Consider the following 27,071-nt stretch of genomic DNA (forward strand, 5'->3'; position numbering starts at 1 on the left):
ATTGAGGTCAGGGCTTTGTGATGGTCATTCCAATACCTTGACTTTGTTGTCCTTAAGCCATTTTGCCACAACTTTGGAAGTATGCTTGGGGTCACTGTCCTTTTGGAAGACCCATTTGCGACCAAGCATTAACCAGTAAGGCTTTAACGTAACAAAATGTGAGCTAACAAAATACTGAGCTATATTGCGTGTAAAAATTATGGGAAAATATATTATTTTATACTAATACAATTGCTCAGATAAAGAGATTTAGTTTGTAATTGTATGTAATTCTCAAAGGTATGGGGTCTGAATTATTACCACACATGTTTTCAATACTCCAGCACTCCTTGGTAGGATAACGACACTGAAATGTTTTATGAGATTAGAGAACGTATTGGGTGGGATCTTAGACCATTCCTCCATACAGAATCTCTCCAGGTCCTTCATTTATTTTGTCTGCGCTTATGTACTGCCCTGTTCAATTCAAACCCCAGGTTTTCAATGGAGTTCAAGTCCGAGGACTGAGATCGCCATTGAAAATGTTGATTTTGTGCCCAATTAACCGTTTCTTTGTGGATGTTGATGTGTCTTGCTGGAAGATCCACTTATGGCCAAGTTTTAGCCTCCTAGCAGAGGTAACCAGGTTTTGGGCTAAAATATCCTGGTAGTGGGTAAAGTTTATTTATTTATTTCATACAGTAATTTTTGCTCATCTTTATCTAGGGTATCAATAACTAGGGGCTTATTTTGTTATCTTGTTATTTGACTGAATCAGAAAAACAGATGTGGAGTAGATGTAGTTTGTTTTAAATTCTCATAAAAAATCTGAACAAATCAAACAACACTTGTTGGTCTTTGTACGTGTTGATATACTATTCATATTTAATGGAGAGAAAAAAACGTTTCCCTAAACTGCTTTATAATATTATAATACAATGAAGAGAAAAAATGTTTTCCCTCCTCAACTGCGTTTGTGTCTTTCAGGCGATGTTTCTAGTGTGACGTATAATCTAGTGGACGGAACGCTTCTTCAACAACTGCAGCCACCTCCGTAGCTCGCTAGCCAACAAAGTCGGAACATTCAAGTTCTTTAGACAATTTCGTGGTTTATTTGCCACTATGATTTAAACATACTTATGTGGGAACAACTAGCTACCCCATTTAATTTAATATTTACGTTGTAAGTCAACTAGCTGGCTGGTTAAGTTAGCACTCGTCTAGTCGCTAATGCTAACTAACTATTATCTCCGACCATGAGTTCACTAAGCTACTCTCCTCCTGCTAAAGACGAGGCGGTCTGCTGGACGGAGAAAGAAGCTCTCGTGAAAGAGGAGGAGGAAGAGGTGGCTATTACAATACAAAAACAAGTAGAGGGTGAGGCTGTTACAGTGAAAGAAGAAGAGAAAGACGCCTTCAGAGTGAAAGAGGAGGAGGAGGATGTTACAGTGAAAGAAGAGGAAGAAGATGCAGTTTTTGGAGTGGAGGATGAAGTGAAAGAAGATGAAGACGTTTTTGGAATGAAGGATGAAGAGGGGGAGATTACTGTCACATTAGAGGAGGACGAAGAAGAGAAGACTGGAGATCTGATTAACACCAGTAAATACAGTGAGTACTCTCTTAACAGGGACACAAACTCTGCAGTTGTTTAACACATGTTTGATTTTTAAAACGGCATTCTACACTTTAATATGTTTTTGCACTGTAGGAATTGTTCATGACTTCCTCCAGTGATTTTTAAACTTTTCTTGTTGAAAAGTGATATATAAATACAGTAAAGTATAAACACACAAAATGTTTGTTTTTTTAACAACTGCAAACTAGAAGGAGTGAGTGATGTCATAGTAAGGTATTCAAGGAGTTGGCTTGATGGGAAGTCTTGATGTCATCCAATAGGCGACTGATCTTCATGTGAATTTTCATTATTCTTTTTAAAATGTTTCATGTTCTGTCAAGTTGGTTGTTGATCTAGAAATCCATTTTCAAGTCTTGCCATAGACTTTCAAGACGATTTAAGTCCAAACTGTAACTAGGCCACTCAGGAACATTCAATGTCATCTTGGTAAGCTCCTCCAGTGTAGATTTGGCCTTGTGGTTTAGGTTATTTTCCTGTTCGTACAGTTTCTTGTTTTCAAATCTCTGAAATGTACTCTACCTATGTAACATTTAGTGGCTCCTTATATTACGCTGGGAAAACTGTTTTCATTGGCACAGATCCTAAATAATTTCAGAGTTCACAAAATTAAATGGTTCAAACCTAGAGTCACATTTATTGACAACATCCAAATGGATACTGTCATTAATGTGGTTCTTCAATAATTACACATAATTCTTAATACTGTAGCTATTTAGTTAGTCACATGTTCAACTATCATCAGCTGATCCAGGAAATCATTTTCTGAATGCCAGTCAAATGACAAACATCACGACATGCAACAACAACCAAAGTGCTTCTTCATTCATTACTCATGTAAAGACAGTTATGCCGTGCTCCATGTTGGATCCAACATCCCTAACAAATTGGTGTTTATAATGTGTTATTGTCTGCTTGATTTACAGTAGGGTCTCGTTTGTCTGTTTGGACACAGAGATACTTAGCTCATAATGTGTAGAGAACTGTTCCTTGATGGATTGGCTATTGTACAACACACAGAGCTATTTTCCTTTATTCAGGACATTTAGAATGACAACACATTACAGAGTAGCCTAGTGGGATTATTCACAAAATTATCTGGTGATCAGGTTATGAAATATCATGACAAAGACATTTTAGTTTCCATGTTTCACCTGAAATATTAAATGATATATAGTCCTCGGTCTATTTTGTTGTTAGGTGAAGTTATGTGTCCTACAGTAGGTCTATGTTATTGTTAGGTGAAGTTATGGATCCTACAGTAGGTCTATGTTGTTGTTAGTTGAAGTTATGTGTCCTACAGTAGGTCTATGTTATTGTTCGGTGAAGTTATGGGTCCTACAGTAGGTCTATGTTGTTGTTAGTTGAAGTTATGGATCCTACAGTAGGTCTATGTTGTTGTTAGTTGAAGTTATGTGTCCTACAGTAGGTCTATGTTATTGTTAGTTGAAGTTATGGGTGCTACAGTAGGTCTATGTTATTGTTAGGTGAAGTTATGGGTCCTACAGTAGGTCTATGTTATTGTTAGGTGAAGTTATCGGTCCTACAGTAGGTCTGTTATTGTTAGGCAAGTTATGGGTCCTACAGTAGGTCTATGTTGTTGTTAGTTGAAGTTATGGGCCAATTTGCGTACACTTAGTTTACAAACGCTCATTGACAGGCTAGTAGCAAAGCTAGCCGAAGAGCGTTTTACTGTTGGAAGTGTTTGTTTAAGTATAAAGCAGGACATTCAAACGAGCCTAACATTTATAATCCAATATAGTGTGAAATGTACTCATAAGCAACCTGGAAATGAATGCTGTTTTTGCTGTCAGCCTATGAGAACTCCCCTAAATTCCCCCACTGTGGGGAATTAGTGAATAGACACAGAGCTTAATGTTTCCTTCACTAGCACCCCTGTCTTTCTCTGTAATTTTCAGAATACATTGTGAAAAACCAAAATCTTTGCACTCCATTTTTGCTCCAGGCAGATATACTTCATCCATAACTAGTGGTTTCCTCATTAGCAGATATACTACATCCATAACTAGTGGTTTCCTCATTACCAGATATACTACATCCTTAACTAGCGGTTTCCTCATGACCAGATATACTACATCCATAACTAGTGGTTTCCTCATTAGCAGGTATACTACATCCATAACTAGCGGTTTCCTCATTACCAGATATACTACATCCATAACTAGTGGTTACCTCATTAGCATGGAGGAGTTTCTACAACCAGATACAGTGCCTTGTGAAATTGTTCATCCCCCTTGGCATTTTTCCTATTTTGTTGCATTACAACCTGTAATTTAAATTGATTTTTATTTGGATTTCATGAAATGGACATACATAAAATAGTCCAAATTGGTGAAGTGAAATGAAAAAAATAACTTGTTTAAAAAAAGTCTAAACAATAAAAGTGGTGCGTGCGTATGTATTCACCCCTTTGCTATGAAGCCCCTAAATATGATCTGGTGAAACCAATTATCTTTAGAAGTCACATAATTAGTTAGATTGCACACAGGTTAACTTTATTTAAATGTCACATAATCTCGGTATATATACACCTGTTCTGAAAGTGCCCAGATTCTGCAACACCACTAAGCAAGGGGCACCACCAAGCAAGCGGCACTATGAAGACCAAGGAGCTCTCCAAACAGGTCAGGGACAAAGTTGTAGAGAAGTACAGATCAGGGTTGGGTTATAAAAAAATGTCAGGAACTTCCCACGGAGCACCATTTAATTCATTATTAAAAATGGAAAGAATATAGCACCACAACAAACTTGCCAAGAAAGGGCCGCCCACCAAAACTTACGGACCAGGCAAGGAGGGCATTGATCAGAGAGGCAACAAAGAGACCAAAGATAACCCTAAAGGAGCTGCAAAGCTCCACAGCGGAGATTGGAGTATCTGTCCATAGGACCACTTTAAGCCGTACACTCCACAGAGCTGGGCTTTAAATAAGCAAACACGTTTGGTGTTCGCCAAAAGGCGTGTGGGAGACTACCCAAACATATGGAAGAAGGTACTCTGGTCAGATGAGACTAAAATTGAGCTTTTTGGCCATCAAGAAAACGCTATGTCTGGCACAAACCCAACACCTCTCATCACCCAGAGAACACCATCCCCACAGTGAAGCATGGTGTTGGCAGCATCATGCTGTGGGGATGTTTTTCATCTGCAGGTACTGGGAAACTGGTCAGAATTGAAGGAATGATGGGTGGTGCTAAATACAGGGAAATTCTTAAAAACATCCTAAAGATTGATTCAATACATCGTTTGACATGTTTCTACTGACTGTTACGGAACTTTTTGACATTTCGTCTGCTTTTAGTGAACGCGCTTCGTGACTTTGGATTTGTTTACCAAACGCGCTAACAAAAGTAGCTATTTGGACATAAATGATGGACATTACCGAACAAATCAAACATTTATTGTGGAACTGGGATTCCTGGGAGTGCATCAAAGGTAAGTGAATGGTAAGTGAATATTTATAATGTTATTTCTGACTTCTGTTGACTGCACAATATGGCTGATATATTTTTGTCTTGATTGGGCTCTGAGTGCCGACCTCAGATTATTGCATGGTTTGCTTTTTCCGTAAAGCTTTTTTGAAATCTGACACAGCGGTTGCATTAACTTCTCTGGGATATGTGGGACGGTAGCGTCCCACTTGGCCAAAAGCCAGAAAAAATGTAGCGCACCAAATTCAAATATATTACTATAAAAATCAATCTTTCATGAAATCACACATGAAAGACACCAAATTAAAGCTACACATGTTGTGAATCCAGCCAACATGTCTGCTTTCAAAAAGGATTTACGGGGAAAGCACACCAAACAATTATGTTAGCTCAGTACATAGCCACAGAAAAACACAGCCATTTTCCCAGCAAAAGATAGTAGTCACAAAAAGCAGAAATAGAGATAAAATTAATCACTAACCTTTGATGATCTTCATCAGATGACACTCATAGGACATCATGTTACACAATACATGTATGTTTTGTTCGATAATGTGCATATTTATATCCACAAATCTCGGTTTACATTGGTGCCATGTTCAGAAATGCCTCCAAAATATCTGGAGAAATTGCAGAGAGCCACGTCAAATAACAGAAATACTCATCATAAACTTTGATGAAAGATACATGTTTTACATATAATTAAAGATACACTTGTTCTTAATGCAACCGCTGTGTCAGATTTCAAAAAATCTTTACGTAAAAAGCACACCATGCAATAATCTGAGACGGCGCTCAGATAAAAACAAAATTTCTCCGCCATGTTGGAGTCAACAGAAATACGAAATGACATCATAAATATTCCCTTACCTTTGATCATCTTTATCAGAATGCACTCCCAGGAATCCTAGTTCCACAATAAATCGTTGTTTTGTTCGATAATGTCCATTACTTATGTCTAAGTAGCTACTTTTGCTAGCATGTTTAGTGCACATGTCCAAACGCTCGCGCAGATGCAGGCAAACTCGGACGAAAACGTCAAAAAGTTATATAACAGGTCGAATAAACTGGTCAAACTAAGTAGAGAATCAATCTTCAGGATGTTGTTATCATATATATCCAATAACGTTCCAACCGGAGCATTCCTTCATGTCTGTAGAAGTTATGGAACGCAAGGCGATATCGTGAGGAAAGCGCGTGACCAGGAACTGGCATTCTGCCAGACCAATGACTGAAACACCTCCCATCCGGCCCCACATCACACTAGAGGCTTCATTCCACGTTCTACAGACTGTTGACATCTAGTGGAAGGCGTAGGAAGTGCATCTTACACGGAATTGAATCTTACACGGAATTGAATCGGCGATGAGTTGAACATTGACCAGTCTCAGAATTCTCACTTCCTATTTGGATTTTTTCTCAGGTTTTTGCCTGCCATATGAGTTCTGTTATACTCACAGACATCATTCAAACAGTTTTAGAAACTTCAGAATGTTTTATATCCAATAGTAATAATAATATGCATATATTAGCATCTGGGACAGAGTAGGAAGCAGTTCACTATGGGCACGCAATTCATCCAAAAATGAAAATGCTGCCCCCTATCATAAAGAAGTTAAGGAGAAGTGGATCTAAAATTCCATGTATAACACTTGATCTTTGATCAACGTAATATTATCTGCAAAATCACCGGATGTATTTGGAACTACTGAACATAACGCGCCAATGTATACTGAGATTTTTTTATATAAATATGAACTTTACCGAACAAAACATACATGTATTGTGTAACATGAAGTCCTATGAGTGTCATCTGATTAAGATCATCAAAGGTTAATGATACATTTTATCTCTATTTCTGCTTTTTGTGACTCGTGTCTTTGGCTGGAAAAATGGCTGTGTTTTTCTGTGATTTGGCGGTGACCTAACTTTCGCTGTAAAGCCTTTTTGAAATCGGACACTGTGGATTAACAAGATTACCTTTAAAATGGTATAAGATACTTGTATGTTTGAGGAATTTTAATTATGAGGTTTCTGTTGTTTGAATTTGGCGCCCTGCACTTTCACTGGCTGTTGTCATATCGATCCCGTTAACGGGATTGCAGCCATAAGAAGTTAACCTCTTGACGCTAGGGGTCATATTTTTTATATCTTTTTTTAAATAACGTTCCCAAGGTAAACGGACTATTTCTCAGGTCCAGATCGTAGAATATGCATATAATTTACAGATTAGGATAGAAAACACTCCAAAGTTTCCAAAACTGTCAAAATATTGTCTGTGAGTATAAAAAAACTGATTCTGCAGGCGAAAACCTGAGGAAATCTAACCCGGAAGTGTTTATTTTATTTTATCTGTGTTTCCTTGCCCGTCTTTCTTCCATTTAAAGGGGTATCAACCAGATTCCTTTTCCAATGGCTTCCTCAGGCTGTGACCAGGCTTTAGACATAGTTTCAGGCTTTTATTTTGAAAAATGAGCGAGATTTAAAAAAACTAGTCAGGTGTCCTTTGATTAGTTCCTGCGCGCGAGAGGGGTAGCTCTCCATTTTCTTTCTCTCTTTTATTGAATAGGTTACGGTCCGGTTGAAATGTTATCGATTATGTTTGTTAAAAACAACCTGAGGATTGATTATAAAAAACATTTGACATGTTTCTACGAACATTACGGATACTTTTTGGAATTTTCGTCGAACGGAACGAGGCTTTGGTTTTCTGAACATAACGCGCAACCCAAATGGCATTTATTGTGTAACTGGGAGTCTCGTGAATGCAAACATCCGAAGATTATCAAAGGTAAGCGATTAATTTTATTGCTTTTCTGACTTTCGTGACCATGCTAATTTGGGGCTAGCTGTTCTAGCATTGATTGATACACTCACAAAAGCTTGGATTGCTTTTGCTGCAAAGCATATTTTCAAAATCTGACACGATAGGTGGATTAACAACAAGCTAAGCTGTGTTTTGGTATATTTCACTTGTGATTGCATGATTATAAATATTTTTAGTAATATTTTGCGCCCTGCAATTCAGCGGTTGTTTAGGAAAATGATCCCGCTAAAGGGATCCGTAGGGCAGAGAAGTTAACATAAATCTTCAATAATGTTCCAACCGGAGAATTCCTTTTTCTTCAGAAATGCGATAGAACAGAGCTGGCTCTCACATGAACGCGCATGGTCAGCGCATGTTCAGGTCATGGTAGACCTTACTCAATCCCCTCTCTTTCGGCTCCGCTTCACTGTAGAAGCATCAGACAAGGTTCTAAAGACTGTTGACATCTAGTGGAAGCCTTAGGAAGTGCAAAATGACCCATATCCCACTATGTATTCGATAGGCGATGAGTTGAAAAACTACATACCTCAGATTTCCCACTTCCTGGTTGGATTTTTTCTCAGGTTTTTGCCTGCCATATGAGTTCTGTTATACTCACAGACATCATTCAAACAGTTTTAGAAACTTCAGAGTTTTCTATCCAAATATTCTAATAATATGCATACATTAGCAACTGGGACTGAGGAGCAGGCAGTTTACACTGGGCACCTCTGGGCACCTTTTCATCCAAGCTACTCAATACTACCCCGCAGCCATTTTAAGGGAAACCTGTTTCAGTCTTCCAGAGGATTGAGACTGGGACGAAGGTTCACCTTCCAGCAGGACAATGACCTTAAGCATACTGCTAAAGCAACACTCGTGTTGTTTAAGGGGAAACATTTAAATGTCTTGGAATGGCCTAGTCAAAGCCCAGACCTCAATCTAATTGAGAATCTGTGGTATGACTTAAATATTGCTGTACACCAGCTGAACCCATCCAACTTGAAGAAGCTGGAGCAGTTTTGCTTTGAAGAATGGGCAAAAATCCCAGTGGCTAGATGTGCCAAGCTTATAGAGTCATACCCCAAGAGACTTTCTGATGTAATTGCTACAAAAGGTGGCTTTACAAAGTATTGACTTTGGGGGGGTGAATAGTTATGCACGCTCAAGTTTTCTGTTTTTTTGTCTTATTGTTTGTTTCACAAGAAAAAATATTTTGCATCTTCAAAGTGGTAGGCATGTTGTGTAAATCAAATGATACAACCCCCCCCCCCCCAAAATCAATTTTAATTCCAGGTTGTAAGGCAACAAAATTGGAAAAATGCCAAGGGGGGTGAATACTTTTGCAAGCCACTATATACAGTGGGGCAAAAAAGTATTTAGTCAGCCACCAATTGTGCAAGTTCTCCCACTTAAAAAGATGAGAGAGGCCTGTAATTTTCATCATAAGTACACTTAAACTATGACAGACAAAACGAGAATTTTTCTCTCTCCAGAAAATCACATTGTAGGATTTTTTATGAATTTATTTGCAAATTATGGTGGAAAATAAGTATTTGGTCAATAACAAAAGTTTATCTCAATACCCTTTGTTGGCAATGACAGAGGTCGAACGTTTTCTGTAAGTCTTCACAAGGTTTTCACACACTGTTGCTGGTATTTTGGCCCATTCCTCCATGCAGATCTCCTCTAGAGCAGTGATGTTTTGGGGCTGTTGCTGGGCAACACGGACTTTCAACTCCCTCCAAAGATTTTCTATGGGGTTGAGATCTGGAGACTGGCTAGGCCACTCCAGGACCTTGAAATGCTTCTTACGAAGCCACTCCTTCGTTGCCCGGGCGGTGTGTTTGGGATCATTGTCATGCTGAAAGACCCAGCCACGTTTCATCTTCAATGCCCTTGCTGATGGAAGGAGGTTTTCACTCAAAATCTCACGATACATGGCCCCATTCATTCTTTCCTTTACACGGATCAGTCGTCCTGGTCCCTTTGCAGAAAAACAGCCCCAAAGCATGATGTTTCCACTCCCATGCTTCACAGTAGGTATGGTGTTCTTTGGATTCAACTCAGCATTCTTTGTCCTCCAAACACGACGAGTTGAGTTTACCAAAAAGTTCTATTTTGGTTTCATCTGACCATATGACATTCTCTCAATCTTCTTCTGGATCATCCAAATGCTCTCTAGCAAACTTCAGACGGGCCTGGACATGTACTGGCTTAAGCAGGGGGACACGTCTGGCACTGCAGGATTTGAGTCCCTGGCGGCGTAGTGTGTTACTGATGGTAGGCTTTGTTACTTTGGTCCCAGCTCTCTGCAGGTCATTCACTAGGTCCCCCCGTGTGGTTCTGGGATTTTTGCTCACCGTTCTTGTGATCATTTTTTCCCCACGGGGTGAAATCTTGCGTGGAGCCCCAGATCGAGGGAGATTATCAGTGGTCTTGTATGTCTTCCATTTCCTAATAATTGCTCCCACAGTTGATTTCTTCAAACCAAGCTGCTTACCTATTGCAGATTCAGTCTTCCCAGCCTGGTGCAGGTCTACAATTTTGTTTCTGGTGTCCTTTGACAGCTCTTTGGTCTTGGCCATAGTGGAGTTTGGAGTGTGACTGTTTGAGGTTGTGGACAGGTGTCTTTTATACTGATAACAAGTTCAAACAGGTGCCATTAATATAGGTAACGAGTGGAGGACAGAGGAGCCTCTTAAAGAAGAAGTTACAGGTCTGTGAGAGCCAGAAATCTTGCTTGTTTGTAGGTGACCAAATACTTATTTTCCACCATAATTTGCAAATAAATTCATAAAATATCCTACAATGTGATTTTCTGGATTTTTTTCCCTCATTTTGTCTGTCATAGTTGAAGTGTACCTATGATGAAAATTACAGGCCTCTCTCATCTTTTTAAGTGGGAGAACTTGCACAATTGGTGGCTGACTAAATACTTTTTTGCCCCACTGTACTACATTCATAACTAGTGGTTTCCTCATTAGCAGATATACTACATCCATAACTAGTGGTTTCCTCATTAGCATGGAGGAGTTTCTGCAACTAAATTGTGTGTGCATCGCGCTTGTGCGGCAATTTTAGCAAACACAGAAAGGGGCCTATATTGGTGACCAAAAGTTGCCTGGCACACTGCTTAGGGGTTCAGCAACTATAATAACTTATTTCTAGTCTACAATCATCGATGTTACTACTAATGTGAAAAGAAAATACAAAATATTGTTGCTCACTTGACTGTCGTAAGACAATTGTAACATTCATTACAGACGTCAATTGTTGTACAACATCATGGCTACGCTGTTGGCATCACCTTTTATAGTGGATTTCTGCTGTTGTAGGCCTTTAACCATCTGTCTGACTTTGTTGTTCACACAGGAGAGAGAAGTGACTATCGAGGATCCTCTGGGGAGCCTCAACAACCTCAAGATGCTGACGAGGCAAAGAAAAGTCTCAAGAAACACCCGCGGAGACCCACAAGGAAGAAAACTCACCGCTGCTCTGACTGTGGGAAGAGTTTTGTTTCTTCAGGACATTTAAAATCACACCAGAGAACACACACGGGAGAGAAACCTTATAGTTGTGCTCAATGTGGGAAGAGATGCACTCAGTCAACAGACCTTAAAAAACATGAGAGAATACATACAGGAGATAAACCTTATAGCTGCTCTGACTGTGGAAAGAGTTTTGTTTTTTCAGGACAGTTAAAATCGCACCAGAGAACACACACTGGAGAGAAACCTTATAGCTGTGCTCAATGTGGGAAAAGATTCACTCAGTCAACAGACCTTAAAAAACATGATAGAATACATACAGGAGAGAAACCTTACAGCTGCTCTGACTGTGGACAGAGTTTTGTTTTTTCAGGACAGTTAAGATTACATCAGAGAACACACACAGGAGAGAATCCTTATAGATGTGCTCAATGTGGGAGGAGTTTTACTCAGTCAAGCAGCTTGATAGTACACCAGAGAACACACACAGGAGAGAAACCTCATAGCTGTGATCAATGTGCGAAGCGTTTTGTTTCATCTAGCACTCTGACTACACACCAGAGAACACACACGGGAGAGAAACCTTATAGCTGTAATCAATGTGGGAAGAGTTTTTCTCAGCCAAACGGCCTGATAGTTCACCAGCGAGTACACACAGGAGAGAAACCGCATAGCTGTGATCAATGTGACAAGAGATACTCTGATAAAAGATCTCTGATCAAACATTGGAAAATACATACATGAAGGAGTTGTTTCATGATATCAATGAATTAATGTCACAATGTAGAATGTAAATGTAAATGCATCACTCTAAAATGTAGCTGACTGTCTTCTGCAGGTTATCCTCTAATCAGTGAGGTAAAATATATCTCCCATTTCCATGTGTTTAAAAAAAAAAGTTGTGTTATTTTCAACAGCACATACAACCTGATTTCCCCACTAATTGATATCAGTGATTTATTGTGATTTATGCAGCCAACTGACAATTTTATTGACATTGTTGCCCTGCTTTTAGAATATCAGGGTTCATTTTCAGATGTGCCAACCCAAATGTACTAGAGCATGACATTGGGGACTGGGCCCCGAACCAACAACATGCCTATCTAGTGAACCCTGAAAAGAGAGAGAAGCTCCGAAGTGAGGTGAAAAGTTACTACGGATATTGCAGGAGTTTCCTTTTGAAATCAGATATGTCCGTGGTAAGGGCAACTTGGTTGCTGATTGTCTCAAGGGTGGGAAGTCAAAAAGTTTCTTGTTTTGCGTTTAGGCAGTGAGTTGCCATGGATCACAATTTATTTTGACTGCACGTTTTTCCTGTATTGGAGATTAGTTTAGTTTGGACTCGTTCCAAGGGGACGAGAGTTCTAGAAGCTAGTGAGTTTTAGGAAGACGAGAGTTCTAGAAACGAGTAGGGGAAAAATACTTTTTTTCTTGTTTTTAATTTTTGACAGCCAGTAGACGCCATGTTTATATTGGTGAAGGTGAAGCATTGTAGTTGATTATAATGTGAAATGGAAGTTGTTTTCTGTTGGTGGTAAGCATTCTCTTAAGGTGTTACAGTCTTTGGTTTTTCCCATTTATGTTTTGAGGTTTGGATTTTAGCACGTATAGCTCGTTAGCATGTCAGCTCGTTAGCATGTCAGCGCACGGATTGGAGTCACCTCGTTAGTCAGTATGTATTACACCTGTGCTGGCTTGTCCATCTCGTTAGTGGGAAGGTGTTTCACCTGAGCTGGTCCAGGTGCTATTTAAGAGTGTCTGGCCCAGTGCTCCAGTTGTCTTGATAGATGTGGCGAGTCAGCAACTTTAGATGCGCTACCGTTTTGGTTTGTTTCTTGTTTTTAAGTTTGTTGTGGGTTTTTCTTTTGTTTGCCGCTTCTTGTGCAAATTTAGTGGGTCTCATGATGGGGGACTTTTATGTCCCAGTTGTTGTTACTAGTCAACTTTCAGTGAACACTGAGAGCAAAAGTGCAAGATTATGTTATAATACTTTTATTGCATCAAATGGTTGTTTTATGCAACAGAATAGAGGGTTCTTATAACTATTGTGTCTTTTCTACTGACGATGGGCCTCTGGGAGATAACACTGACAGGAGATTTACAATGTCTTTTGAGTGATAAAACCTAAAGAGACCGCATTCCAGAGCATGAGTTAATGTTTCTGTTCTATATGGTATCAGGGAGAGATGACCCCAGGGCCAGACCCTGGTCTCTACACAAAGAGTACTGTTTTTACAGCAGATACTGTCTGCTGAGAATTATAACTATCTTTTATACAAATCTTAACCTTGTGACCCATTCTATACATCTGTTGTTCGTCATTTAGATTGAAAGGGGTGTATCTTGGCTGTAAAAGACCTTGGTACTTTTGTCTCAGGGCTCTCAATGAATCATCTGGGGGTGATTCATCGACCAGCCATCATTATCGTAGAGCACTCAATTGATTCACTTTATATGTGTACGTTGTATTGACCTGCTCCCTTATTATTAAGTGAATAAAGATTTAGTTTAAGTATAACTCTGACTTGTGTGATACGTTTGTTTATTTGTTATTAAAGAAATTAACAACCACATTTGGCGATGGGGACGTGAATCTTGACTTGGTGACTGACGACCTGGGTCAATGACCTGGCTCCTGACGACCTGGGTAAATGGTGCACGAGGGATCCCTCTAACTTGGGATCTCAGGGAGACCACACTTCGGGAACGGAGCAGATGAACCCACCTTTGATCTGAGTGGATACCACAACTCAAACCTAGTTTAAAAAAAAGAATGTGAGCAAAACATGCAAAGTGTAGTTTTTAGAAAATCCGTAGGCTGTGAGTGTGTATTCCTGTGTGGAGGTGTAAAAGGGGCCCAGCCAGGAGGCTCTGAAGCTGAGTCAGCTATCTGTGAACTGGATGAAAACTAGAATCTGTGTTACTAGTTAAGACCATTTATGATATACTGTAGTATAAGATAGTAAGGTGCACCTGTAATTGTTTTAAACCTGTAATTATTTTATACCTGAACCCAATTTTAGAAGTATTGAAAGATGTACAGTGGGGAGAACAAGTATTTGATACACTGCCGATTTTGCAGGTTTTCCTACTTACAAAGCATGTAGAGGTCTGTAATGTTTATCATAGGTACACTTCAACTGTGAGAGACGGAATCTAAAACAAAAATCCAGAAAATCACATTGTATGATTTTTAAGTAATTAATTTGCATTTTATTGCATGACATAAGTATTTGATCACCTACCAACCAGTAAGAATTCCGGCTCACACAGACCTGTTAGTTTTTCTTTAAGAAGCCCTCCTGTTCTCCACTCATTACCTGTATTAACTGCACCTGTTTGAACTCATTACCTGTATAAAAGACACCTGTCCACACACTCAATCAAATAGACTTCAACCTCTCCACAATGGCCAAGACCAGAGAGCTGTGTAAGGACATCAGGGATAAAATTGTAGACCTGCACAAGGCTAGGATGGGCTACAGAACAATAGGCAAGCAGCTTGGTGAGAAGGCAACAACTGTTGGCGCAATTATTAGAAAATGGAAGAAGTTAAAGATGACAGTCAATCACCCTCGGTCTGGGGCTCCACGCAAGATCTCACCTCGTGGGGCATCAATGATCATGAGGAAGGTGAGGGATCAGCCCAGAACTACACGGCAGGACCTGGTCAATGACCTGAAGAGAGCTGGGACCACAGTCTCAAAGAAAACCATTAGTAACACACTACGCCGTCATGGATTAAAATCCTGCAGCGCACGCAAGGTCCCCCTGCTCAAGCCAGCGCATGTCCAGGCCCGTCTGAAGTTTGCCAATGACCATCTGGATGATCCAGAGGAGGAATGGGAGAAGGTCATGTGGTCTGATGAGACAAAAATAGAGCTTTTTGGTCTAAACTCGACTCGCCGTGTTTGGAGGAAGAAGAAGGATGAGTACAACCCCAAGAACACCATCCCAACTGTGAAGCATGGAGGTGGAAACATCATTCTTTGGAGATGCTTTTCTGCAAAGGGGACAGGACGACTGCACCGTATTGAGGGGAGGATGGATGGGGCCATGTATCGCGAGATCTTGGCCAACAACCTCCTTCCCTCAGTAAGAGCATTGAAGATGGGTCGTGGCTGGGTCTTCCAGCATGACAACGACCCGAAACACACAGCCAGGGCAACTAAGGAGTAGCTCCGTAAGAAGCATCTCAAGGTCCTGGAGTGGCTTAGCCAGTCTCCAGACCTGAACCCAATAGAAAATCTTTGGAGGGAGCTGAAAGTCCGTATTGCCCAGCGACAGCCCCGAAACCTGAAGGATCTGGAGAAGGTCTGTATGGAGGAGTAGGCCAAAATCCCTGCTGCAGTGTGTGCAAACCTGGTCAAGAACTACAGGAAACGTATGATCTCTGTAATTGCAAACAAAGGTTTCTGTACCAAATATTAAGTTCTGCTTTTCTGATGTATCAAATACTTATGTCATGCAATAAAATGCAAATTAATTACTTAAAAATCATACAATGTGATTTTCTGGATTTTTGTTTTAGATTCCGTCTCTCACAGTTGAAGTGTACCTATGATCAAAATTACAGACCTCTACATGCTTTGTAAGCAGGAAAACCTGAAAAATCGGCAGTGTATCAAATACTTGTTCTCCCCACTGTAAATGTATGAGTGTTATGTAATTTAGTAATCAATGTTCATAAATGTAAATTATCTTAATCGTTCTGTAACCCAGAGGTTGTAAAGTTCTGGTTTTAAATTAAACAGACAGAATTCCCAGCTCACAATTGATCAAATCCAAGTTTATTTGCGAGAATTCTCCCATGCATATCCAAAGATGTTCCTCTTATAACATTCTCTTAACCTACGCACATACATACACACTAACAGGAGGAGAGCTATCCTATCTACTTTTCTACCATTCTCACCACAGTTTATTACCACTCAGCTGAAGGTTCCAGTCCCCCCCAGATACGGGAAACCTGGAGGGGCTCTCCCTGTCCTATCTTATCTCCCCAGAGTTATAGCCGGGTCGGTTCAAACATAGGTTAAGGAGTCTCTTTGCTTTCTTTCGGCACACACATACATTCCTCTCTTCCCCAATGGTTATCATTTGTAATTACTCCTTGTCCATGCTACATAACCTCTAATACTAATGGTTAAGTTTCCGGGTAGAATTATTTAATCATTTATCTTAAACCTTGATCAAATATTTTAACAATCCACCCTTAATGACTAAATAATTCATACTGACATATCACCCACTATATGAAAACAGTAATGTTATACAAGAATAAACCAAACCAATACATGTATTTACATTCGATTCCTCATCAATTACTGTTCTGCGCCTATATCCAATTATAAATCTTCCATTTTCAGGATTTTCATCATAATCTTCATGAAAGGAACAGCCTTTAACTAAACATTGAAAACAGTCTCATCTAACACTGGCTCTTCGTAATTAAAAGACACGGAGCCTTTTCCTAGGCCTGGAAGTCTGTATTCTTCATCCCACTGGTCGGAGCTTGGAATAGTTCCGTATCTCACCATCTGTTGCGTCATCAACCTCTCCAGAGTCCTGGAAATGAGACCTCACATACACGGAATCAAACACTCATACAGGTGAAAGTGTCCCACAACACAGTGATTATGACAATTTTCCATTTCCCAAACATACTGTCAAACCAATTTGTAAGAGAATTATCCACCCCAGAGTTCTCTGCCAGAGTCTTGGTCACTGATCTGCCTGGAGCTGTGTTATTTCAAAAATAAACGTACAGCAATGAACCCCAATCATTCTACATACCCCGCCCTTTTCTGCCAATTTACATATCGAGAGTCAGTCTATTTTACCTGGCCATGAGGGAGGTGGCGGATAATTGGTCAGAGAACCCCTTTCCTGCATCCCCATTCTCATTCACGAATCTCTGTTGCTTATAATAGATGTCATTAATCCAATCCACATTTTTATTTATTGTCAACCACCAAAATAATGTAGTGGTTAAGTCTTCACCTATTTGATTCCTAGCTTTGTATTAATCTGTAACTTCACTGAGGATGCCAATAGCATCCATCTAAACTCCCATCCTGGTCAAAACTCCTCCTGTGCCTACTTTAGCCTCCTATAACTGGCCTCTGATGACTAACTCGAACTGGTTGGACCAATAACCCCGGGGAGCAATTTCCTGAACACCCTTTTTGGTAGTTTCTGTCGTATGCGTCCTTTGCTGGTACGAGCCCACCCTACATCAGTTATAGGTGCTGTGAGGTTAAGAATTGTCTCCTGTACTTCCAAACCTAAGTCAGTCACATTAACGATTACCTTTCAGCCATTCAAATCATCTAAGTTCTCGGTGCCATTCTTGTATCTATAACACTGGTACTCATCAGAAGTTAAAGTGAACCAAGGTGGGTTGGCCTAGTACTTCAATCTGGCCATCCCAATCCCTGTACATTTATTTGCTTTCCTAGGGAATTTTTGAATGTTAACCTTAAATCCTACATCTTGATCTTCTTTGACTACTTATTCTGTAAGCCACTCATCAGTGTATTATATAGTGTATCTATTACTTCTTATCAATGACAATGGTGTCATATAATTAGTACCGGCAGGTGGTGGATTTGGATGTATCAGAAAGGTTTCAAAGACTAGGATGCAGATCAGAGCCCCTACTCTTCCCAAAAACCGCCAACCCTCGCCTGCCCTTAGTCGGTCTGCTAGGTACCACCCCATACTCACACTTCTAGGATCACCCACAGTGATGAACGGTCGGGGATAGGAAATCTTCGTTAAGGAGGTAACCCCCGGATCCTGTTGGTACTCGGTTCTTATCCTAACTCTGTGTGTGATCAGCAGTGCTTATATGGGTACAGACCTTCTTGCAGTGGGTAACGTGGACCCAAGTGACTCTCTCAGCTATTCTAATGGCAAAGGCGGTGGTTTAACAGAACCCACTATATGCGAAGCACATACTTCCATTATTCCATTGAATCAGTCCATTATTCCATTATTTAAAGACAGAGATCCTAGTAAACCAACTCTAGGGATAATACCTCAACCTAATATTTTAACTGCCCAAATCGTGTCCGCCAACTAAGTTGGGAACGCTTCTACCCATTTGCTATATTTATCTATTATAATAAAACTTTAAGTTGTTTGTTATCACCTAGGCCTCAACGTCTTTCCTAACCTGCTTTCTGTCTACCCTGGTGCTTATTCTGTGCACATATACCACAACGTGAACAATTTTTTAAAATTATTATATATATATTTTTAATAGTTAGTTATTCCGTATGCTACAAAGTGTTGTCTAATTATCCCTACCATCCCTCCGGTTGATACATGGCTCCGCCCATGTATTCATATTGCTACCTATCTAAACAATGACTTAGGTAAAATAGGGAGGTTCCCTTTGTGCCAAATTCCTCTTTTGTCAACGGCCCCCATCTTAACCCATCTAGTAACTTCCTTAACTGGGGCACGAAGCTGACTTTCCTTCACTAATTTTGTGTCAATACTAACTTCTTCCTTCAAGTGAGAATCTGTGGGAGAGTTTGGCTTTTCGCCAGCTCTCTTAGCTTCAGGATCTGCCTTTCGGTTGCCAATACAGACGTAGTCAGTGCCTTTTGTATGTGCTTCGCATTTACAAATCGTTATCTTCTCTGGTAATAAGACTGCTTCTAGCAATTTTAAAATTAGCTGCGCATGTGTAATAGTTTTCCTGCCGTAGTGATCATACCCCTGTTTCTCCACTGAGCTGCAAATACATGGATGGTGTTAAAAGCATAAGCACTATCCGCATGTATGTTAATGCGTTTACCCTTTCCCAATTCACAAGCCCTGGTGAGGGAGACAATTTCAGCTTGCTGAGCAGAGTAATTTTTTGGTAATGCTTCAGCTTCCAACACCCCAGTAAGAGTCACTACTGCATATCCAGTGGCATTCGAGCCATCTGGGTTTTTTCTTGAGGACTCATCCACAAACATAGTTATTTCCGCCTCAGGCAAAGGCAAATCAGTTAGATCTGGTCTAGGGAGAACAACTTTCTCCGTCTCCGCTACACAGTCATGGGGGCACCCATCAGTGGCTATGGGGATCAAAGTGGAGGGGTTTAAGGTAGTACACCGTTCAATTGTTAGATTCGGCATGCTCAACAGAATTATCATGCAAGACAAATGTCTTGCTGGTGACATGTAAGCCATCTTATGTTCCAATAATAAAATCGATACGGCATGCGGTACCCTCAAAGTCGAATCATGTTACAGTACTACAGAGGCTGAATCCTCCACAGCCCGTGCGGCAGCCACCACAGTCTGCAAACATAGTGGCATGGCTTGGGCTACTTCATCTAACGGGAGGAGTAGTAAGCAATAGGCTTGCTTTTTCCCCCGTGTTCCTGAGTTAGTACTGACGTCATGAACCCCTCCCTACAGTCTACTGTCTGTGTAAAAGGACGATCATATCTGGGAAACGCTAGAACAGAGCTAGATTTCAATAACTTCTTTATGTTTACAAACTAGTTCTCAGCCTCATCTGTCCACTCGATCTTATCTTTTGCTGCCATAGCTTTACCATAAATCAACTCACTAAGTTGTTCTGTATGCAAGGAAAAGTATGGTACCCATGCTCGACAATAGTTAATCATTCCAAGAAATCTCAATGATCCTGGATCACCACAGATGCCATATATCCCTGTCAACTTTTTACTATTTAAATAAAAATCTTCTAATGATTAAATAAAGCCAAAACGAATGCTAAACATAGCATATGTTTTCTGTACTAATGAAATCTCTCCTTCGGGAGCCCACTGTATTTTATCTAACAATAATCTTGAATCAGTCTCATCAATAATTTCATATATGTTGCATAGTGTGGGATCCATTATCTACAGTAATTTACCATCCCTAAGAACGGCAACATATTTATTTTCATAATACATTTTTTTGCTTATAAAATCACTATTTTTCCATCTCAATCTATTTTCCTGCCCTATTGGCTTAAAATATGTCCTGTCCAAACCTCAAAGGACCATATCCTCCCCCATTTTTAACACATAACTCTCCTTATCAATTTCACGAGTTACCTTGAAATCAGTATTGCAAATTACCTTAAATTCTCCATCCAAATAGCTTTCCATTGAGGCTGATCAGACCACAAATGAAAGCTATTATAGAGGTCATAAGTCATTCTACCCCTTCAAAGAAGTGTTTCTTACTCTATTAGACAAATTAAAGAAAAACCATCAAACATTTTCTACATGTTGTATCCCAGGTTTTCAGAACATTCCCTTTTTCTAAAGGATTCCCATGTTTTTAATTAAAACTCAGAAATTAAAACTTCTAATATTCCATATGTATGTGTACCCCTTTAAAATAAAATTAACTCAACCTGCAATTCACGTTACTGACCTGACAAGGTTCCACATAATGGAAACAGATTATGTTTGAATACATTAACTTTCTGTTCCAATTCACTGGTGTTACCTAAACAATCAAACCAAGAATCAATCACCAGAAACTATCACGAAACTTTTACGATTCAACTATTCAGACCTGAATCTCTTACAGCCAAATATATCCCAGTGAGCGCGACTAACTGTCCTCTTCTTACCAGTGGACAAGAATAAAACCAAACTTTACAACTGTCCCTTCTTTCGGCTTCACCATTATGAATTGTTCCAGCCTTAAAAGTAATATGTAAATCGCCAAAATGTATAACCTACATCAGTCAATCCATAAGAATAAAAACACAATTCGATGGGCACAACTCTATCCCTTTGAAAACGGGTGATGTGGCATCAGAAACATTTATTATAGTGTAAAAATTTTATATAAAGTGTAGCTAACTAGAATAACTTTGGTCATACCCACTCAGCCCGCTCAGAACACAGTAACTTAACAACATAAGTGTTTTTCTGACATTTTTGTGAAATTTAAGGGAAAATAAAAAATACAACCCTAGCAGAGCCCCAAGTCCCATGGGGATGTCCTCGAGGGCGTGGATGTTCTCCCCATCAAAGGCCAGCAGGACTTCACTCTAATGGTGAAATGGATTTCTGCCGATGTGCAGTAAAGGAGTGAAGAGCGGTGAAATCTGTGTCAACAAAAGTAAGAAAAGATGAACACACATACAAAGAACAGAACAAATGTTCAGCTGTAGTTTTATATAAGCATGCACACCTATGTTTATGAAGAAACAGATGATTGGTGCATAGGCATACCTTGTCACGGACATAAAGGCCACTCGTGTCCTCATTGAGGAGGTAGGGCAAGAGCAGGATCGCTGCTGTGGTCTCCAGTCCTAGTAAAGTAAAGCAATGATCTTACTACACTTGCTAATTTTATTACAAAATACATTAGAGAAAGGGAAGGAATCAGAGCAAATCCCTGTTCTGTATTGTCCTTCAGGGACTGTCAAAATAGCAGGATGATGTCCTCACCCCTGCCTCGCCTCTCGACCTCTGATAGTCCTTGAATTATCTTTTTGTCTATATCCATTCCATGGACTCATGGATTCATTTCTGAGAAGATCTGAAAAGATAATTTGCACACATTTGTATGCTAATAGATGTCAGTTTGTATTGACTGCTATGTAGGTTAAATGTACACATCAAATGCAGCTGTCCTACAACCTATCTGTACCTTCTTCTTGATCCCAATTGCATTGTGTCCATGTTCTGTCCTATAAGAATTTCAAAGGAAGAGAAAATGTGTCAAAGAATAGTCTTACAAGCATTAAAACAAATATATATATATATATATATATATATATTAAATAAATATTGGAAGATAAATGGCATCGACATACAATGAATGTAAAATAGAAGAACATATTGGAGAAAGCACTAGCCAATACAGTACTGCCATACAGTAACAATATATTTGTACACAAATTGTTCAATATTTTATCAGACTGACTTTTAAGATTATACGCAACATTTTGCTGCGTGGCAATACTGTGTTTGTATTCTGAAGGGCATTTATACAAAAGAGGTGGTCTAGACACTGTATTAATACCATTATGATTTGAATCCCATCTACAGCTACCATCTAAGATATTAATTTCCCTCCACAAGGGGGCGTACAAGTAACGTTTCCAAAATGGAATAGTATTGTCCATGTAACGTTTCCAAAATGGGATAGTATTGTACATGTAACGTTTCCAAAATGGGATAGTATTGTCCATGTAACGTTTCCAAAATGGGATAGTATTGTAATGAAACAGCAGGGAGCAGGTCTCGAGTCCTCGACCTTCTAGCCCGAAGTCCGGCGCGCTGTCAACTGTGCCGCAAAAGCATGCTCGTGCGGCAGAGTCGATTTCCGCGCTTATAAACCCAGGGTCGTTACAGTATTGTACATGTAACGTTTCCAAAATGGGATAGTGTTGTCCATGTAATGTTATGCACCATTGTGCGTTAATAGTATTGCATGCTGTAGCAGGCTATATAAAGAGGAAGCCCTCCATTGACGATTCAGTTCGTAGTAACATCTCGTTTGGACAGGTCACCGTCCTTAGTTAGTTAGTTAGTTAGTTAACGTTAGCAAGTTCCTTAACACAAAAGTGAGAACTGCTCTAGATTGGAAACGTACGTTAATGAGTGTAAAGCCATGTTGGCTTTATGGAAACGATATACAATATATGGGAAAGAATATAGTTCAGGGAAATAATCCAAACCTAGTTCTGCCTAGTTAGGACATAACGTTAGCTAGCTAGCTAACGGTACTGTACTGTAGCTCATACAACGCCGACGGTCAAACCCGGCTTTCTAATATTTACGTTAATTAGCTATAGTAACGTTATGGAAGCTATTCACAGAAAAACAGAATTGTCTTCGTTATTCATTATTAGTATGTTATATTATTTCGATACATATTCAGAGCCAAATATCAACCCAACTTAGCCTTTTTAAATTTTGTCGCATCCAAACTTGTCACCATCGTTTTCAGTTGTAATTGCGAAGATCCCGGAAGAAGTCCAGCAACAACGGAGGTTTCCTCGATGAACCCACCTTCTAACAAGTTCTTTGAAGAACCTTTTGGGGCTGTTTTTCATTGACCAAGAACCCTACGGTTCTTAGGGGATCTGAGAACAACTCCAGTTGAACCCTTCATTTTTAGAGTGTAGTCGGCTCTATTTACTCTCAGATTCAAACATGCTGATTAGCATCAAAGATCAAGTCAGCTGCTGCTGCTCCAATACATTATGAGGTGAGACGGTGAACTAACATTGAACTGGGCAGTCAGCTGCTGCTGCTCCAATACAGTATGAGGTGAGACGGTGAACTAACGTTGAACTGGGCAGTCAGCTGCTGCTGCTCCAATACAGTATGAGGTGAGACGGTGAACTGACGTTGAACCGGGCAGTCAGCTGCTGCTGCTCCAATACAGTATGAGGTGAGACGGTGAACTGACGTTGAACCGGGCAGTCAGCTGCTGCTGCTCCAATACAGTATGAGGTGAGACGGTGAACTGACGTTGAACCGGGCAGTCAGCTGCTGCTGCTCCAATAAAGTGTGAGGTGAGACGGTGAACTGACGTTGAACCGGGCAGTCAGCTGCTGCTGCTCCAATACAGTATGAGGTGAGACGGTGAACTGACGTTGAACCGGGCAGTCAGCTGCTGCTGCTCCAATAAAGTGTGAGGTGAGACGGTGAACTGACGTTGAACCGGGCAGTCAGCTGCTGCTGCTCCAATACAGTATGAGGTGAGACGGTGAACTGACGTTGAACTGGGCAGTCAGCTGCTGCTGCTCCAATAAAGTGTGAGGTGAGACGGTGAACTGACGTTGAACCGGGCAGTCAGCTGCTGCCTCTCCAATACAGTATGAGGTGAGACGGTGAACTGACGTTGAACCGGGCAGTCAGCTGCTGCTGCTCCAATACAGTATGAGGTGAGACGGTGAACTGACGTTGAACTGGGCAGTCAGCTGCTGCTGCTCCAATACAGTATGAGGTGAGACGGTGAACTGACGTTGAACTGGGCAGTCAGCTGCTGCCTCTCCAATAAAGTGTGAGGTGAGACGGTGAACTGACGTTGAACCGGGCAGTCAGCTGCTGCCTCTCCAATACAGTATGAGGTGAGACGGTGAACTGACGTTGAACCGGGCAGTCAGCTGCTGCCTCTCCAATACAGTATGAGGTGAGACGGTGAACTGACGTTGAACCGGGCAGTCAGCTGCTGCTGCTCCAATAAAGTGTGAGGTGAGACGGTGAACTGACGTTGAACCGGGCAGTCAGCTGCTGCTGCTCCAATACAGTATGAGGTGAGACGGTGAACTGACGTTGAACCGGGCAGTCAGCTGCTGCCTCTCCAATAAAGTGTGAGGTGAGACGGTGAACTGACGTTGAACTGGGCAGTCAGCTGCTGCCTCTCCAATAAAGTGTGAGGTGAGACGGTGAACTGACGTTGAACCGGGCAGTCAGCTGCTGCCTCTCCAATAAAGTGTGAGGTGAGACGGTGAACTGACGTTGAACCGGGCAGTCAGCTGCTGCTGCTCCAATAAAGTGTGAGGTGAGACGGTGAACTGACGTTGAACTGGGCAGTCAGCTGCTGCCTCTCCAATACAGTATGAGGTGAGACGGTGAACTGACGTTGAACTGGGCAGTCAGCTGCTGCTGCTCCAATAAAGTGTGAGGTGAGACGGTGAACTGACGTTGAACCGGGCAGTCAGCTGCTGCCTCTCCAATACAGTATGAGGTGAGACGGTGAACTGACGTTGAACCGGGCAGTCAGCTGCTGCTGCTCCAATAAAGTGTGAGGTGAGACGGTGAACTGACGTTGAACCGGGCAGTCAGCTGCTGCTGCTCCAATAAAGTGTGAGGTGAGACGGTGAACTGACGTTGAACCGGGCAGTCAGCTGCTGCCTCTCCAATAAAGTGTGAGGTGAGACGGTGAACTGACGTTGAACTGGGCAGTCAGCTGCTGCTGCTCCAATACAGTATGAGGTGAGACGGTGAACTGACGTTGAACTGGGCAGTCAGTCATTCATTCTGCACTATGAGTCTGGTCTATCATTGTTGGTATTGAAAAAGCCTACTGCACATTGTGGTGGAAATTCTAACCAATCTGGAGAGACTTTGTCATTTCTTCAAACAATCAACCTTTATTTGATAAGAATTGCAATAATGTAGCTGGTCAGCCCTACACTCTGAGGTGGAAGGCCGAAAGCTCAATGACACAAGGAGTTCAGAAGCCTTATATAGTCAAACTGTCTTGTGCATATAGAAAACACCTGATCTTGGTATGTGTACGTGTGTGGAGAACGAGACACAGACTAACTGTGAATTGGTCGTCTCGTTCTGTAGCAACAGCTAGTTATTCTAGTCTTCTAATGAGGTGTCAAAACAACAGGAAATCACTTTCCACACAGTTCCTCTGAAGTAGATCAACGGTTCCCTGAATTGGGGCAAGCAAGCGAGTGTCTAGAGCTAAATCAGACCCAGCCTGAACTGTGTGATGTAGTAGAGAGTTGTAGTTCCTCTAGAGATAAATCAGATCCAGACTGAACTGTGTGATGTAGTAGGGAGTTGTAGTTTCTCTAGAGATAAATCAGATCCAGACTGAACTGTGTGATGTAGTAGAGAGTTGTAGTTTCCAACAGGCCAATATTCAACATAGTTTAGCGCATGAAATGTAATTAACTACAATTACCATAATCCATTGCGTGCCTACTTGTCTTGTCTGTGTTTCTTTTACACCTGCTATGTAAAAGAGACAGAATAATGCATGATGGTCAATGCTATCTGGGATCCTTGGGACATCACTACCCTAAACCCCAACCTTAACCCTTACCTTAACTATTTTAAATGTCAACTTCAATGGGCTAGGGACGTCCCGAGGATGTATCTCTACCTGAACATACATGATCTAAGTGATTGATAGTTGGTATTCAGCAGTCATAAAGCCTTTAATGAACTACTAAAATAGTGATTTTGTTAGACAGCAGCTCTACACTTTATTGACTGACTGATCCATTCATCCTTCCATCCCTCCTCAGCCTTCCTCTCCTCTGAAGACCCAGTGAGGGTGGAGCTCAGTCAGAGAGCTGTTGAAGGACTGGTTAGGAAGAACACTTCTACAGCCAGAGAGGTGAGAGGTCACACATGGTAAATATTTATGTCCCCTTAGTGGTTCATCACGTCAGCAAAAGGGAATATGTTCCATCATCTATGTTTATTTACATTAGTGCAAATTGTCCACTGATATTGGTGTAATTTCTTACCCCTTTTGGCTATATGAAAGTACATTTCCACTCAGGCACACACATTTGTTCTTTGTTATGAAGGTAAATTGTGTCAAATGTATTTTTCCCCACTCATTCACCCCATCTCTTTACATTGCTTATGCATATTCGGTGGCCTGACTCAAATTCCGAACACAATGCCCATCCTGGCAGATCTAAACCTAATGCGAACACATTGTGACTTTTGTGCATCCAGACCTAATGCAGCTTGGAGTGATCAGATGACAGAAGTCACATTTAGGTGCCAGGTGTAACTGAGGCCGTAGATGCTCCATATCCATTACTTTGAGTGTTTTATATAATATGACTAAATGTGTTGCAGGGGCAGTCAAGAAATGGAACGGCAAGGCCACAGAACCTGAAATAATTAGAGCTGTGGGAGATCACCTCAAGCCCCCGGTAGAGCCAGGGGTGGTGTTTACCACTCCACCACGGCTTCAGCAGGCTGGAAAAGTGGGATTGAAACTGTTTTTCATACTAA

General features: G+C 40.8%; 1 protein-coding gene and 1 long non-coding RNA gene across 3 annotated transcripts; one reads left to right on the forward strand and one right to left on the reverse strand.

Annotated features, from left to right (window-relative positions):
• Positions 1-1,004: 1,004 nt before the first annotated feature.
• Positions 1,005-27,046, forward strand: LOC139560514 (zinc finger protein 180-like). Of its 2 annotated transcripts, XM_071377378.1 has the most exons (3): positions 1,005-1,587; positions 26,345-26,436; positions 26,913-27,046. In XM_071377378.1, exons 1-3 carry the CDS (start codon positions 1,236-1,238, stop codon positions 26,955-26,957), a joined length of 489 nt encoding a protein of 162 aa, XP_071233479.1. In that variant the 5' UTR covers positions 1,005-1,235; the 3' UTR covers positions 26,958-27,046. The 2 variants fall into 2 exon arrangements, with proteins under 2 accessions (XP_071233479.1, XP_071233478.1); XM_071377377.1 differs by lacking the exons at positions 26,345-26,436; positions 26,913-27,046 and adding an exon at positions 11,244-13,883.
• On the reverse strand, positions 19,866-22,067 carry LOC139560523 (uncharacterized). Its single transcript, XR_011671965.1, has 4 exons — positions 21,991-22,067; positions 21,789-21,879; positions 21,570-21,649; positions 19,866-21,442 (listed from the first exon to the last, which is right to left on the reverse strand). It is a non-coding gene; the product is annotated as an uncharacterized lncRNA (long non-coding RNA).
• Positions 27,047-27,071: the final 25 nt, after the last annotated feature.

Source organism: Salvelinus alpinus, chromosome 30 (genome assembly GCF_045679555.1).
Source record: "Salvelinus alpinus chromosome 30, SLU_Salpinus.1, whole genome shotgun sequence".
Lineage (NCBI taxonomy): Eukaryota > Metazoa > Chordata > Actinopteri > Salmoniformes > Salmonidae > Salvelinus > Salvelinus alpinus.

Coding starts and splice junctions, on each gene's coding strand:
- LOC139560514 (XM_071377377.1), top strand. CDS start 1,236: ATGAGTTCACTAAGCTACTCTCCTCCTGCTAAAGACGAGGCGGTCTGC. Junction 1,588..11,243: donor GATTAACACCAGTAAATACA/GTGAGTACTCTC, acceptor TTGTTCACACAG/GAGAGAGAAGTGACTATCGA.